General features: G+C 23.6%; 1 protein-coding gene across 4 annotated transcripts in view; it reads left to right on the forward strand.

Moving 5' to 3' along the window:
• The first annotated feature begins 29 nt into the window (after positions 1–29).
• LOC114127439 (intermembrane lipid transfer protein Vps13) overlaps positions 30–17520 on the forward strand; it is a 30000-nt gene continuing 12509 nt past the window's right edge. For 2 of the 4 annotated variants that reach the window (XM_050201683.1, XM_027991675.2), the window contains exons 1-33: positions 30–185; positions 264–420; positions 2039–2125; positions 2208–2408; positions 3282–3517; positions 4653–4791; positions 4886–5005; positions 5086–5212; positions 7549–7783; positions 8151–8265; positions 8329–8578; positions 8643–8957; positions 9122–9274; positions 9344–9524; positions 9596–9782; positions 10302–10384; positions 10505–10658; positions 10756–10991; positions 11051–11336; positions 11407–11630; positions 12370–12528; positions 12673–12795; positions 12859–13028; positions 13096–13249; positions 13319–13448; positions 13528–13652; positions 15497–15755; positions 15821–15960; positions 16026–16157; positions 16221–16346; positions 16413–16515; positions 16581–16730; positions 16804–16991. In XM_050201683.1, the coding sequence (XP_050057640.1) occupies positions 321–420; positions 2039–2125; positions 2208–2408; positions 3282–3517; positions 4653–4791; positions 4886–5005; positions 5086–5212; positions 7549–7783; positions 8151–8265; positions 8329–8578; positions 8643–8957; positions 9122–9274; positions 9344–9524; positions 9596–9782; positions 10302–10384; positions 10505–10658; positions 10756–10991; positions 11051–11336; positions 11407–11630; positions 12370–12528; positions 12673–12795; positions 12859–13028; positions 13096–13249; positions 13319–13448; positions 13528–13652; positions 15497–15755; positions 15821–15960; positions 16026–16157; positions 16221–16346; positions 16413–16515; positions 16581–16730; positions 16804–16991 (5388 nt within the window). In that variant the 5' untranslated portion in view covers positions 30–185; positions 264–320. The remainder of the gene's footprint in view (positions 186–263; positions 421–2038; positions 2126–2207; positions 2409–3281; positions 3518–4652; positions 4792–4885; positions 5006–5085; positions 5213–7548; positions 7784–8150; positions 8266–8328; positions 8579–8642; positions 8958–9121; positions 9275–9343; positions 9525–9595; positions 9783–10301; positions 10385–10504; positions 10659–10755; positions 10992–11050; positions 11337–11406; positions 11631–12369; positions 12529–12672; positions 12796–12858; positions 13029–13095; positions 13250–13318; positions 13449–13527; positions 13653–15496; positions 15756–15820; positions 15961–16025; positions 16158–16220; positions 16347–16412; positions 16516–16580; positions 16731–16803; positions 16992–17520) is intronic. The other 2 variants (XM_027991671.2, XM_027991672.2) reach the window with 2 other exon arrangements.

The following is a 17520-nucleotide window of genomic DNA, read 5'->3' on the forward strand; positions in this document are numbered from 1 at the left end:
TTTTTTTATCAGCCGTTATCTATTATTTTATTAATTTAATAATTTGACATTTTGACTATCGAATCAGTGGAATCAGTGGAAGGTAATACTAAAATTTTATGATTAATGATTATGTCATCAACTTGAATTTGTAGATAGATGTATTTTATTTACATTTACTTTTATTCTATACGGTTCTAATGTAGGTAAAGTATATTTTTTTTTACATATATATTATTTATTGTATTGTGTGGATATTTAAATACTGTTTCTGTATTATTTAGCAACAATGTGTTACAATTTTTGATTTTATTCTATAATCTCAAAATTCATCAGCAATTATGGTGTTTGAATCTTTGGTGGCTGATGTGCTCAACAGGTTCATTGGTGAATATGTTGAGAATTTAGATAGTTCTCAGTTGAATATTGGAATATGGGGTGGTAAGTATAAATGATTACACTTTTGTTGTGTTGAATACCTACATTTTTTTTTTTGTTCAGCTTCTAATATATTTTTCTATTCTGTGGCTAGTATATTGTTTTATCTGTTTCAATTTTATGTAATATGTTTTTACTACGGTGCCCTTAGAAACAAGTTAAAAAATAAAGGTAATGGAATCCTATTTAATTAAGATTCCATTTAAATTTCATTATTCTTTTCTTAATATTTCGGTTGAAGTGTTATTGCTTATATTTCACTTATTATTTTATTCTAAAATTTATCTTTATAGTTTTTAAATAATTATAGAAATAACTATTTCTGATATTTTCATAATATATTACCTATTTATTTATTTTTTTTAAATATTATACATAAAATAATCTATTGATTATTATTAGGTTTAGGTATTTTACATTTATATAATCATATATTAACAATTTAGCGTTTTTAATAATTTTTATCAGTGAAGAATATTGTATTTTCTGTTGAATGAGTATTTTTGTATGATATTTTTTTTATTATAATAACGAAAAATTATGTTAGTATTATTTAAGCCTAAGTTAGCTCAACACATTTGTATTTTATACCTACTATAAAACAAGTTTTAATTAATTTTAATAGATTTATTTAAAATAACCTGAAAATAAAATATTTTCCTATATTAAGTTCATAACTTTTATAAAAAATAACTGCCTGGTTACTATTTTAACTGCATTACCTATATAAATTGAGAAATATCAAGTTTATTTTATATTAGATAATAATAAACTTTTACAGACAATAGTATATTTTAATTGTAATAAAAAAATATTGTACTATTCAAACTTAACTATAAAATTACTGAAAATAATGATAAATCATAGATATCTTTTTATATTATACCCCATTAGGTTTATAATGTATGATAACTACCTATTATAACTGTTTATTATTTGTTTATTAAAAATAAATTTTTTATTTTATATTACTTGTTGACTTCTTGATAAAAAATGTTTTTAAGCAAAACACTGAAGGCTTAAATAAGCAAGTTTAAAATAAAAGAATGTTGTGTTTATTACATATATTTAGTAAGCATTCTAGTCACACCTATATAATTATATTATACATAATTATTATTGTTGTAAATAATAATGCATTTCATAATAGTTGAAATATGTTGAATATTATCAATAATCACCAATAATATGTTATTAAATTGTATTTGCTCCTTAAATAGTTATCTTATCTTTATAAGCATTATTTTTTAAACTTAATTGTGTGCTTATAGTTATTTTTATCATGTACTATGTCTTATCTCAATTATTCTTTTAATCTTTCATTTTATATATCAATTTCTTAATTTTAATCTGAGGGCTAAGTTGGGCTATTCATCAGGGTATATTTTTTAGTGTATACTTTATTTAATACCCTTATATTATTGCTATGTCAAAATTATGAAACTGTACAGAATTTAGTAAAACTAGTAGTCTTCATTACACGGTTGAACTCAAAACTAAATAACAGATTTTGTTTATATGTACACTATAATTTTCAGAATAATTTAATAATGTATTATAAATAAATTCAATACTTTGAATTTTATCAAATGTAATAAATATTAATGAATTTTTCTTATAGGTGATGTTGTGTTAAGAGATCTTAAACTAAAAGAAACATGTTTAGATAATTTAGACCTTCCAATTAGAACTATTTATGGACATCTAGGTAAACTTAAATGATTTTAATTTAAAAAAATTCTATTTTTATTTATTATTTATGTTGGTTGGTGTTATTGTTTGTTATATAGGAAAGTTGGTTTTAAAAATACCGTGGAAAAATCTTTATAGTGGTTCAGTAGAAGCCTCCATTGACAGTCTTTTCTTACTTGTTGTTCCAACACAAGATGTTACTTATGATGTGGAAAAAGAAGAGAAAAACAAACAAACTGCAAAACAAAATGAAATTTTAAGAATAGAAAATATTAAATTGTTGGATCAACAAAAAAATAGTACGTGATCATAATATCAACTTAAAAAATATAGTTTCTATGCATAAATACTATTAAATGATAATTTGAGTAAAAAACATTCTGAGCTGTTACTTTTTTCATAACATTTATTTATTTAGAACATTTTATTTATATTTTATTCCTTTTATTTGTACCTTCTATGAGACTAAAATTAACTTAATTTAGAATTTTTTTTGTTTCTTAATAAAGTGATGTATGTATTAGATTGGTTACTAATAATTCCTAGTATTTTTCAAAATAATTTAGAGAAAACAATAAACTGATTATGAAAAACCTAGAATATTAACTCAATACTATTGTTCAACAACATCAATTTTGTTTTTGTTCTTTTTTTTATACAAAAATTAATTACCACATTGATTTGAAATTTCCACCAAATAATCAATTTTCTAGACATAATTTATAATTTTTAAATACTTTGTATGTTTTTGTGATATTAAGATAATTAAATTTGTTTTTGATTTTATATGATAAATTTTTGTCTATAAATTATAAAGTGTAATAATTAAATACAACATTGAACATTCTTTATTTATTATTCTTACAGAATTTAAAAATGTCAAAAATACGTAGCAACTATTTTTTGGTATAAGCGTTCAAAATTAAAATGCTAACAAAATTCCATAATATTCCTTTTTAGTTTGAAATATTATTTTACCAAAAATATGAATCATTTTTTAAAATTCATTTAGTTTTACAATAGTGCTACATGAATGATGATTAAATTACATAGTTCATAACATTATTTATTAATATCTTATTAGGTGTTTAACTAGTTTTGGAATGTATGTTACTTGTTAATTAGGTATTAATATTCAATAAATTTATTGTTATTATAATATAATTTTTTAGAAATGGATCAAGATAATGTAAAAGATTCTTTTGTTGAAAAGTTGGCTACTCAGATTATCAGAAATGTACAAGTCAATATTAAAACAATCCATATTAGATATGAAGACCGAGTAACGTTTCCTAATAATCCATTTTCTTTTGGTTGTACACTATATGATATAACATCTCATTCAACTGATTCAAATTGGAATAGATTTATTGATAAAGGTCAAGATCCACTAGCAATGATTTTTAAGGTAGATACATTTTAAGAATTAAAATTTAAATAAATTATGATAGTATGTATGTATTTTGTTACTGTTATATCTTATAAATTTGTATAAAGTTCAATTATTTTATGATATAGGTTTTACAGTATTAAAATATTTAGGCTTTAATGGTGTACCTATGATTTTTTGAATTAAAGGTACATATAAAATACAAACTATATTTATAGATAAAAAATATATTCTTCCTTTGTGACTATTATCAAATATTTAAAAACAGCATTAAATTCTGTAATTTATAGGGTTAACTTTTTTCAGACACAGTAGTTGTTTAAAGAGTTAATTTGTAGTGTACAATGAAATTAAATTTTTTAAATAACAAAAATTAAATAAGATACTTAACTACATACATTGATCTTCTTTTTCTAATTTGTTTTTATTATTAAAAATATGGCAAACTCCTATTTGTTGTCTCCAACAACTTTCAAGTGCTTAACATTACCAATATATAATTGTATAACATGTATTTATATTTTATTATGTAATATAATACATAATATATTTAGTTTCATTATTTATACAGTTTAGTTAATGACTTATTATAATATTAGAAAACATCTTTGTTTGCTAAAATATTTTTTAAATTTTTTAACTTAAAAGTGAGTTATAAATTTATAATATATTTATGAAATAAAAAAAAAATTAAACAGGTTTCTGTGAACATAAAGATAATATTAACTTTAAATTTGACAATCAATTTATTATTTACGCTTATAATAAAACTAGTGAAACTATACTCGAACAACTAAATGTAACTTTATAATGTTAGGTCATGGCAAGACAGACAGGTATAAGATTTTCATAATTTTTTTTTTTTAACTAAGCCAATAGACTTAATTATATCTACTGACATACCATCTACCCCTATAATTTAATGGTCATAAAAATGTATATTATACAAATGTTATACAGGTATAATTACTATTCTGTAGTCATTTGTTAGGTATCAAAACATAGTATTATTATAGTAAGCGATAACATAATATGATGTTATTAGTTGGCCAATTAAGACTTAAGGTCAATTTTCACCTCAGTTTCCCCTCAATTCCTTAGTTTTATCATTGAAAGGATTGTAATTTTTTTTTCTTAAATGGTATTTACTTAGATTATATCTATGGAAGGATATGCAGTTTATTGGAATTCTAAAGGTAGTTTATTCACTGAACAACCAAAAGAAACATACAACGATTCTTTCATAAATGGAATACCAAAGAAAGATGTTCTTCCTGATGGTTATGAATATTGTAAGTTGTAATATAAATATTTGTTTATTGTTGTAATAATTGTATAATTACTAATTATTAATAAGTAATGAAAAATATTACTTTTTTATTTTAGTGTTGGGTCCAATTAACGCTAAAGCTAAAATGAAAATGAATCCAAAACCAGAATTAGATGGTAGTAATTTTACAATACCAAAATATTCTATTCTTATTGACATGGAAAGCTTAAACATCAGTAAATACAATATTTATAGAAACACTATATATTTTTATTTAAAACTAAAGTTGTTAACACAATATTATTTTATGGTTCAGGAATTAGTAAAACTCAATATCAACATTTAATTATGGCTGCTGAATCTTTAGATCGTTTAACTAAAGCAATGCCTTATAGAAAATACCGACCATTACTTAAAGAATATAAAGGAAACTATAAAGAATGGTAAAAACAATTGTTATTAATATTTATTATTTAGTGTACCAGCTAGTAAAAATAATTTTTAATGATAGGTAACTCACAAAATATATGTTTATGTCTATACTGGAACCGAGTAATTTTATCAAATAAAACTCGTTAAAATGTTTGAAAACATTTTTTTACATAATTTTAGGTCTTTATAAAATAGCGTTCTTTAAAAAATAAGTGCTTATTAATTAAAGAATCACCTGGTATACCTATATGTTGAACATATTGTATTATAATAATAATTATTAAGCTTTACAGCTATTATTTTCTGTATTTATGCCATAATTATTTTAGATTCTAAACAGAATAATGATTGTATTGATTTTACAATGATGTATATATTTTCGTGTCTGTACACCATAACTTGTCGAAATAATTTAAAACTTCAGGGCTGGCTCTTGGTGGCAAATTGAATATCCTTAGTGCATTATAGCGGTCAATCGTAAGAAGTTACCAGTGGTTTTCAAAAAAATCGTAAAAAACAAAAAAAAAAATTATGGAAAAATAGGAAATTTTACACAAAACCAGTTTTTGATAAAATCAATTTTTTTTTTTATGGTAAAAACAAATTATTATGAATACTTGAAATTTCCACCAAATATTTACATTAATGTTATCTATATACGGTTCGGTTCAATTTTCAAAATATTCTGGCTTTTTTGAGCTATTTATAGACAACTGAAATTTTAGATATTTCTAAGTATTTTTTTTTAAAATACCTAATGATAAAAAAAATTATGGATGACCAAAAAACTTGAAAATTTAATACAAGGTTTCTTATATTCTTTTTTTTTATTGTAGTTATTCAAAAATTGTTAATCACAATTTTTTTTATAAGTAATAATAGGCTAAATAATAGGAAATATTCGTGTTTTTTTTATATAAATGTTGATAAAAATTTTTTGGCTAAATCAAATTACTTGAAAATTGAATACAAAGTTCTTCATGAGTTAGTCTTGAAGTGATTCAAAAATTATAAAAATACATAGGTACAATTTTTTTTTACCAGCGTTAGAAGTTCAAATATTGATAAAAATTTATAAAAATTGTGAATATTTGTAAATTATTTTGAGTTTACAATTTATAAAAATTTTTGTATAAGTAGCTAAGAATTAAAAATTTAATACAAGATATTCTACAAGTTCGATTTACAATAATTATAAAAGAATAAAAGAAGTTAAGCGTAGGCCAATTATAAAAATTTTATTTAAAGTTTATATTTTTACAGAATTAAATATTCATTAGTAAAATAACAATTATTTACAATCAAATTATTTTAGATTAACCACCTTTTTCATCACCCAATGAAAAATATATATGCTAGACTGACAAATCATCTCCATTTAGAATAGTTTTATTGTATACAATGATATCTATATCACGATACCATAATGATACCATTGGATTTAAATTTAACACACCCATTATAATGACCAACTCTATGTCCAAGTTCCACTCGATACCTACTGTACAGCAGAGCGTAACTCACTAGATCTCCCTTTTTTACTATAGTATTTAATTTAATTAGTGTCAAATGTAATTTTCTATTAACATTTACTAATGTGTTTAATGTTTCTTCAAAAACAATGTTATTAGCTAGGTCTTTCTCTATATTTATGACACTCATTAGTAAAGCGCTGCTGTAACATACTGCTAAATAAAACTAAAAAAAATTTACTTAATATAAAATTGAATTGTGACAATATTTCTGATACACTGCATTTCTTTAAAAAATTTAAATTTGGAAAAGTTCAAGGTCATTTAAAAATGTTGATATTTTTGCTATTTCTTAGCGATATAACAAACGTTATATTAGGAATAATGGAAAAAACGCAGTGTCTTGCCCTCAGAAATATTGTCATAATTAAATTTTATAATATGTATATTTACTCTAGAACCAAAATTGAGCGAGTTCTACTCAGATTGCTTAAATGCATTTTGTCTATGTCTTACGTGTGTAACACGAAGACAACATATGTCGGTATAACGTCCTCACAAGATAATATTATTTTTGTTTTTATTGATGTTCTTATTTCAGTTCAATATGGTATTATATTAATGTTATTATTTTTTTTATTATTTTTAAATTAAGCCTTGGTAGCGGAGTCTATTGGCTGACATTTGACAATTATCTTTTTACATTGTTAACATTAGTCATTAGAATTTTTTTAAAACAGATTTTTAATATTTATTACATTTATAAAATTTAGTGTTTGCTGGTATTGTATTAATAATGTATATATATTTTAAAATTATTCTACACTTTTTTATTCATTTAACTGTTTGTTTTTTGTTAAATTACTTGAATTTAGGTGGAAGTTTGCATATAAATGTGTTTTGGAAGAAGATGTAAGAAGGATACATAAAAATTGGGATTGGGCTCATATGAGTTCTCATAGGAAATTAGTTAAAGAGTATAGTATTCTTTATAAACAAAAACTGGAATCAAAAAAACCATCAACCATAACATTAAATAGAATATCTGAATTGGAAAATCATTTAGATGTGATGAATATTATTTTAACCAGACAAAAAGTAGAAAATATGGTAAGAATTTTGAGTACAATCTTCAATTAAATCTTAATAATTTTAATATTATTTAAATACATATTTTCTTCTTTATAATTTTTACTTAAAATATAACTTACAATATTGGAATATTATGGTATTAACTATTCTATATTGATATTTGTTATTTAATTTATATTGTATAACAATTAAATTTTTTCCCTGAAAATAAGTTATAACATATACATACATATAGTTCAAATCTTTAAACTTTAATGTATCCAATTTTTAATTTTTAGCTTGTAAAATGAACATCTTAACTAAAATTGTCATTAATAATGAAAAAATACACAAAAACTTATCGAATTCATTCTGTGAGAAATTATAAGTATATTTGAATTTATAGGTGGAAAGAGAAGGAAAAATTCAAGAAGAAATAAAAAAAGTAGAAGCAGAACGTGGCTGGTTTAGTTTTTGGCGTTCCAAAAATGAAAGTGATAAAGAAAAAGAAAAAGATATTAGTAATTTACGATTTTAATTAGTCTTATAGTTTTACCTTATTTTAATTTATTTTTGTATGTTAGTCAAACAATTTGAAGAAGTTATGAATGCAAGTGAAAAAGAAAAGTTGTATAAAGCAATAGGTTATCAAGAAAGTTCAGCTACAACAATCTATCCTGAAACATTTATAGACACAACATTTAAATTCTGTTTGCATACATTAGAAATATCTGTTTTTGACGAAGAATTTACAGCTATACAAAAAGTGTTGACTGTCTGTTTTAAAGAGTTTTCACTTGAACTTCAAAGAAGATTAACAGCTAATGCTATAAAGTATTACAATACAATTATTTACTTATTATTTTCATCTAATTACATAAAATAATTTGTATTCTAGAGTGGAAGCTTCTGGTGAAACATTATCAGTACTAGGTCTGCAACAATCAAATACAATACCAAAACTTATAATCTCTAAATCATTTGATCAATACAAAAGCGCTCAAGATTTAGCGTGTACCCAAGATTTTGATCAAGATAGCATTGACAGACAAAAATATTTATTCAGTTTGTTGTTTGAAACAAATCCTCTTGATCAAAATTGTGATAGTAGAGTGATATTGTCATTCAGACCTTTAAAAATGGTATATGATGCTCAAACAATAATTAAAATTATGAATATATTCACAGTTCAACAATCAAATGTTACAACACAGTACGTCAAGTATACATTTTGTTTGTTTCCATAATTTAATAATTTATAACAAAATAATAATTTAGATAGTTTATATTAGTATAGTTATGTTATAGTAACTTGAATTAAAAAAAAAATTATTTTAATTTATGGTTACATAAAATATACATTCTCTAATTACATAGATTACAAGCAGCAGCTGGTGTAAAACTAGCTGAGATCAAAGAAAAATCGGCTCTAGGTATGCAGCATATCATAGAAGAACATAAAAGGCTTGAATTAAAAATTGATATGATGCCATCTTACATTGTTATACCTCATGGCGGATTTTACAAAAAGTACCAAACTATTTTAAAATATTAAAAAAAAGCACAACAAATGCATTAACATAAATTTCTTTCTTACAGAAACCAGTCTTTATTAGTTTTTAATTTAGGTTGTTTAAAAATAAAATCTAAACCACAAACCACAGAGAATTTAGTAAGTATTCAATCAATGCATAAAATGGGAGCCTCACAATCTGAAGTTCTACAAGAAATTGTTAGTCGTAGCTACGATCGCTATTATATTGAACTAGAAAATGCTCAAGTATGTGATAATACTAAAAATAAATATTATGTATGATGATAATAATAATTATTATAATTATTCATTTTTAGATATTAATTGCTAATAAAGGTGACAAGTGGAAAAATAAGTTTAATGAATCATTTCAAAATGAACTTTATATTCTGAAGCCAACCACCCTATCCATTCAAGTTGAAAAATGTTTAATAACTGATGATCCTCGTTTGCCATTGCTTAAGGTGACTGGAGAGCTTCCAGCTATTGATATAAAAATTGCAGGTGAATACAGAATTAATATTACTTAATATTTTATACATTTTATTATTTAAAAATATTATAAACAATTTTAAATAATTAATTATGATGCGAGGTTTATGTATTATTAAGCTTTGTACTCTTCAATTAATTAACATAAGCTATTGTCCATTATTATTTTTAAGTTAGTAGTTTAGTACCTACATATTTACCAAGTTTTAAAAAATATTTCATGAATTTGACCAAATAAACACATTAGTTAAAATTAAGTTGCATATAATTGAATTGGCTATTGTAGTCAGCAGTAATGTATATTATATTAAAAATACAACACTAAAAAATAAGGGTGAATAATAAATAAATAATAAATATAATAAGATTTTCTTTGAAGCTAAATGATTTAAAAACTTTTTTTTTATGAATTGATAAATAATTTAATTTTAAATATTTACTATTTAGTAATATCTTATGAAAACAGTATATTCTATTTTTTGCACATAAATTATATTATATTATTGTTTATGTTATTTTATATTACTGCAGAAAATCGAATTTTGGATGCTCTGTCAGTGTTTTTAAGTGTTCCTTTACCAAAGAAAGCCAAAGAATTTGATGATAATCCTCATGTAAGTATTTTAAAGATTATTCTCATTTTGTATGGTGAAATAATTCATTTTTTTAATACCAAAATTATAGCATTTTTTTTTTTTTTAAGTCATTATAAATAACATTAATTTTTCTTTCAGGATTTTGATATACTCGGTTCAGCAATGTCATTACGTCAAAAAATTGATGCATTCAATATGACTAGAAATTTAACTAGCCAAAGAAAAGAAGCTGAAAAATCTTCTGATGTAAATGTGCAATTTACATCATTGGATGTTAAATTAGTTCTTAAACGTGAGATAACACACATAGTTTAATTAGTTAAATTGATTTATTAGTTTAAATTGGTATTAAATTGGTGTATATTTTACTTGTTTTCCTATAATTCTAGGTTTATCAATTAAAGTACTATCTTATGATGATAAAGGCTCTTGGTTAAGTCCATTATTAGACTTTAATTTACTTACTCTAGAACTGTCATTAACTCAACAATCATTTAATACGAGTATTGCTTTGAAATTGGGTAGACTATTTTTAGCTCAATATTATAAAGAAACTATTATACCTTTAGTTGACACACCAAGTGAAGATGAAAATCAGTACCTCTTACTTATGAAGTATACTCTAGTAAGTATACATTAAATACTTGATCATTACTTAAAATATAACCAAATTTACTTTTGTAGGTGGATAAAAACTCTCCAGAATTTTATACTAATGATAACGTATTGCAACTACTGGAATTAAATTTTACTAAGTTATTAGCAACAGCTAATAGAGATGCATTACTTTACTTTTTTGATTGGATGAACAATGTTAGTACTAATATAACAAACATGCAAAAACAGTACAATTATAACTCAGAACCTCCATTGCAAGTTCAAAAACCTGTCAAACTCAAAAGAATGCATTTAGTTTCCAATGCATTATCAACTATTCTTGAAGAATCTGCTGCTAGTAAAGTTCAACAATGTATGTATAATATGATTAAATTAAATATTGAATACTGCTATTTATTATTTATTAAAAAAAATATATTTAGTAAATAAAAAATTGATGGAGGACAAAGACATCAAAGATTTAAAATTAGTAGCGAAAATAGGTGAAATACAACTTATAATTGTATCTGAAGCTGAAGATTTAGCTCATATGCTTATAACTCAACTTGAGTCGTGTGTTTCAATAAAGAAATCAGATATTCAAATTGATGCTAAACTACAAAATATTAGTGTTTTTGATCCATCATCTGATACAATTTATAAACACGTAAGTAATAAATGCCTTAAATTATTTTAATAATCAGTCTTGTTCAATATATATCAACTATTACATTGAATAAAAAAAACTTTTAAACTAGTGTAACGTCCCCTCTCCACGTATCGCTCCACTTGCAGTTCTATTAATATTAATGAGGTCTCAGGGATTCGACCTCGGTGGGTGATACTATTACTAAGAATCAGGGTTACCTTATGTGAAACCAGACTCAATGTATATATTAATATATAATATATATATTATAGTATATATTAAATCTGTATATACATATATATTGTGTCCTTTATATTAGAACTACTTAAAAATACTAAAACCTTAAAGCTTATAACAATCTTATAATCTATCTTATTAAATAATATATATATTACGTATAATCTAAATGAGGGTTACCGATCGGGCTGTGGTGGTATGTTTTGGGTATTCTTCTGATCTTGTCACTCTTCAACTGCCGCGATACACAATTGGCCATCCACTGCCACTCTTTGGAGTCCTGGTCGGTCATTCACATTTTATGCCATGCCTAAAATCCTCATCAGTATAATTGCTTGACCGCATTTGCCAACACTTAATACTCAGCATATTAGCTATGTTTAACATAGGGAGTAATGTACAATGTTGATGACGACTATCGTTACACTAGTATAATTTCAACTATGCACTTTCAAAGAAAATCACTATTTAATTTTTTTAATATAATTATTTACTAACCATTTGAATTTTACATGCTTAGATTATTCATGTTGCTGAAAATGATGAAGCTTTGAAATTTCAAATGATAATGTATAATGAACAATATCTTGTTGATTATGATTCACCAGAAATTTTTATTTCAATTTCATCAGGATGTATAAAATGTGTATTTTTAAATCGTTTTATGACCAAATTATTAGTAAGTATTGTTTACTCTTCAGTAATTATCTATAATTATGATTTATTCATATATTAAAAATTAAAATGTATAAGTGAACTCATTTATTAAAATAAATATATAAAGTATTATGTTAAAATGCATTTGTTATATTTATATTTATAGTGCTTTATAAATCATTTCCAAGCTGGAAAAGCTGCTGTTTATGAAGCAGGGGCTGCTGCTGTAGCTACTGCTAAAATGAATGTGAAATCAGCTACTCGAGTTGCTCTTGATATTAATTTGAAAGTATGTATTTACTATTTAATTTCTCTTTTATTTTTCTAAAAATTAATTATGTTTTTATTAAAGGCTCCAGTCATTGTTGTACCACAAAACTCTTTTAGTTTAGAAGCATTATGTTTTGATTTTGGGTATTTATCTATTACAAACTCATTTTTGCTTATTCATAAAGGAACTGATTATATTCCAGCAGTGATTGATCAATTGAGTTTAAATTTACAAGATCTTAAAGTATCCAGGTTCGATTATTTATAAGTTTGAAATATATAAGTATAGTAATATATGTTTTTAATGTACTACTTTCAGAGTGAAATTGAATGATGGTATTAAATATTTTGTGTTTGACTGTCTATTATTACAACCTATTACGTTTTCTTTAATTGTAAAACGTAATTTATCATCAGCATGGTATACTGATCATCCAGATTTTGATGTAGTGGCTAAATTTGACTCTATCAAAGTAAAATTAATAATTTTAAAATATTTTACATATAGCTATTTACCTATTATTTAATTGGGATTGTTATAGGTAACTGTTAGTCATTTTGATTACATTTTAGTAATGAAGGTATTAAATGAAAATCTTAGTGAAGGAAAAGATGACTTGACTCCTCCAAATAATCAACCATTACTAAGCACATCACAAAATTATTCAAATGGTTAGTTTTATATATTGAAAATGTTTATAGTTAATTTTGTAAATTGAAATATCTAATATGTTTTTATTTGTTTTATTAGAAATTAAAGTAACTGTTGATGTTGAAAAAAACAAATCCCAATCACAAGAAATCAGAACATTAGCTAAATTTGAATTATCTGTAAAAAATATTATACTAGAGCTATTTAAAGAAGGTCCTGATAAGGTAATTGATAAATTAATTTAAATAATTTTAAAAACTTTTAAGACTTTTTTTTTAATATATTTAAAACTGAGATTTGTATAATCTTGTTTACAAATTGATTATTACAATTTTGTGTTGGGGCGGGAGTGGTGCAGTGGTCACGTAGTTGACTGCGATTCACATAGTCATCGGTTTGACTTATAGCAATGTGTAAAAAAATGTATGGTTCTCACAACCACCAATTTCCCGTGCTGTCATCCGATTGCACTATCCGATTTCCAACTAGATCTTACTCCACTGGGTACTGGGAGTGAAGACTGCATACATCTTTTTTTGGAGAAGGGGGGTGGGTAGTATAATGTGTATTGAGATATTTATGTAGATAAGTAGATCATATGATCACCTTACCTACCCACTTGTGCTAAGCATTGACAAAGACGTTTCAATGAATAATATATAAATAAATAAAATTAATTTTGTAGTTCTTAAAAAAGTTTGATATCAACAGATTTACATATTTTAGATTGTGAATATGGTTTTACAAAATTAAATACGTTTCGTTAAGTAGGTTATATTTGTTATAGTAATAAAGTTAGGTTACATAATATATAAAATTATAAAATTTAAAGTGTTAATACTTTTATTATTGATCATACTTTTAAAACATATTATATTTTATTCTTTGGAATTTCTAGTTATTTAATAAACTAAGCTCAATGCTATAAATTAATATCTTTTCAAATTATCAAGTATATTTAATTCACATTAATAGGCACGTATCTAGGATTTATTTATTTTTTTTTTTTTTGGTGGTTGGAGTAAAAGGTTTATCCAAAATATTTCATTTTTCCACATATTATTAGAATCTTTAATACTAGGTGATTATTTAATTTTATTGTTTCAATGATTGGTAAGAAGTGGCATAGTAGTACCCCACAAAATGTTAGTCTACTGGTGATGTAATAAAAATATAAACTATTTATAACAATTATAAGTATTATAATAGAATCTACTCATGTACATGGCCATAACTGAAAAAAATGGGGAGGGGGTCTGGACTCCTAGACCCCCAGTTACGGCCTTGCTCATGTATGTTTATTTATTAATATCTTATATCATATGAAAAACATTATTATAATGATTACAATAATTATTATTGTAATTGAAAATTCCAATAACAAATATTGAGTAGAAATCTATCAGTAAGTTTTATAAAACAGAAATAAAGTTAATTATTTCACCAAATCTCATACTTAGAAAAGCTTCCTTAAAATTGCTAGCACTAAATAAAATGTAAAAATTAAAATGCAAATTGCTCTAATAACATTATGATATTACTATTATTAGTTTTAACTAAAATCTATAATAATTTATTCACTCTACTATCATAATACTTTTTATTACCTATAGTAATTATTTAAGTAATATTCAAAAAAGTATAAAAATCATGATCTACATTACATATTTTAATATTTATATTTATGCTTGGTTAACCTGTCGAGAACCGTAACAAAATAAAACAATTAAGTTTTAGTATAAATTATCATTAACAAAATAATTTATGTCCATAGAGGTGTGACTTTGCAAACTATGCTAGTTCTTAAAATAGCATTCAATTAATTTAATTCAAAGGTTAAGTATGTTAAGTAAAATTACTGAATCCATCAATTATAATATGACATGTATTATTTTAGAATTTTTAAGTTACATTGCTATTTATTCAATAAAATCACAATTTATATTTTAAAACTAAAAACTCAAGAATATTATATTTTGTATATTTTATCACTTATTAATAATTGTAAATATTATTTCTATTATTATTATTATTATTATTATAACTATTGTTATTTTTTTATTTGTAGAATGGTTTACAAATAAAGAATAATAGTATGGGCCAATTTATGTTTTCCTCATTGACTGTGGATGGGTCAATGCAGACAGATCTTTCATTAGCTTTGACATTATATTTATTAGATGTAACACTAGATGATACACGAGTTAATAAATATCCAGGAGATAAGGTAGTACGTTATATGGAGAGAAAGAAAAGTAATCTTGAAAATGAAAGTTTGAAAAATACTATTGATATGAAGTATAAACAAACCCTTGCTGGATCTGATGGTAATTATTATTATTCAAAAATCTTCTTTAAATCACTAATTTTTTGGCATTTCTTTGTATTTTAGTTCAGCTGAAAATATTTAGTTTTAATTTAATATTTAATGTGGAATATATTCAGTACTTGTTGAATTTCTTTATATTGCCATCTCAAAAACAGGATTTAGCAATAAATGATGTGACGAAAAATGTTAAGCAAAATATATTGGTAATAATAAAATTTAAAAAATAATATAAATTTTGCACATTTTTTATTTTTCAAATATTTTGTAGAAAGAGAAATCAAATGCATTGGAACAAAAAGAAAACAATAAAACACTTTTGTTAAAAGTACAACTAGAAAAACCTGATATTATATTGGTAGAAAGTTTGGATGATATCAACACAAATGCAATTATTATGAATGTAATATTATTAACAATAAAGAGTTTAATAACTTATTAGTTAACATACATTTATTAATTCTAGACGGAAGCCACATTGAAACTGCGCATGTCTACTCCAACTCGTCAAACTATAAATGGAGAAATTAAAGATTTGCAAATATATTCTTGTTGCTATAATCCTACTAGAAGAAAAGATACAATGAATCAAGTTAATATTTATTTCATATGTTCTTATAAATATGTTAAAGTTAATTTATATATTTATATTAAATAGATATTAAGACCAGTTACTATAAATGTTATTGGTTCAACACCTGATGACACTTGTCTTCATATTGATGTAACAATGACTCCTTTGATAATATCTGTTACACCAGGTAATTATTTTCAATTTAGTTATTTAATTCAATTTTTGTAAGTTTTTGAATAATATGTTTTTTAGCCAATATTGAAATGTTAAACCGTATCAACCAAAGTTTGACAGAAAAAAAAGAAAATTTAATTGAAGAACCCAAGTATGATGAACAAAAATATGAAGATTTATGGAACAAAACTATGTTTAATGATACAGAATTCTGGTTTTTAAAAACTGGTTAGTATATATTAATTAAAGTTATTAAGTTATTAAAAATTAATTACTAATTGATATTACTGAAATATTACAGAATTGGGTGTGGAAGCTAGTAATTTAGACAAAGATGATGAATTGCCTGTTTTAAAAAAAAGTGAAGTCTGTATAATATCTATTCCTTCGATAGTTTTTACCATTGAAGCAGGAATTGGCACCAAAACAATGCCAATGTTATTAACAGAGTGTACATTTAATGGTTCAGTTAATAATTGGAGCTCTAAGGTAAGCGCTAATAATATTAATGAAATAATTAATTTAACCATTGCTATTATATAATTTTAACTGCTTAAAAATTAAAAACTAAATATAATGAATTTAATAAAATATAATTTTTATATTTTTATTTATTTATATATTAAAACTAGCTATGCACTTCGTTTTCTCTATAAAAAATTGACACTTCTAGTATAGGACTTTGAATACATATTTTATCATTAATTGATATTGTGGACATTTTCAGCCCCTGACTCACTGTGGTATTATATCACTTAACCACATTACTTTGTTTTTGGTTAGTGTTCTTTCTGATTTTTTTCTTTAAGCTCGGTTTCTAAGGGTAAAAGCATAACTTCCTCAAGAATTGGGACATTAAATGTAAAAATAATTTTTCAATACCGACTAATAGTTCCAAAGTGTAGTACATTTAAACAAAAAAACAAACTAACTTTTCATAGTATATATATGTGTATTATGTAGGAATGATCAAGTTGTATAGTTCAATATTTGATTTTTATTAATTAATTAAAGGTAC

This window comes from Aphis gossypii, chromosome 2, assembly GCF_020184175.1.
Source record: "Aphis gossypii isolate Hap1 chromosome 2, ASM2018417v2, whole genome shotgun sequence".
NCBI lineage: Eukaryota > Metazoa > Arthropoda > Insecta > Hemiptera > Aphididae > Aphis > Aphis gossypii.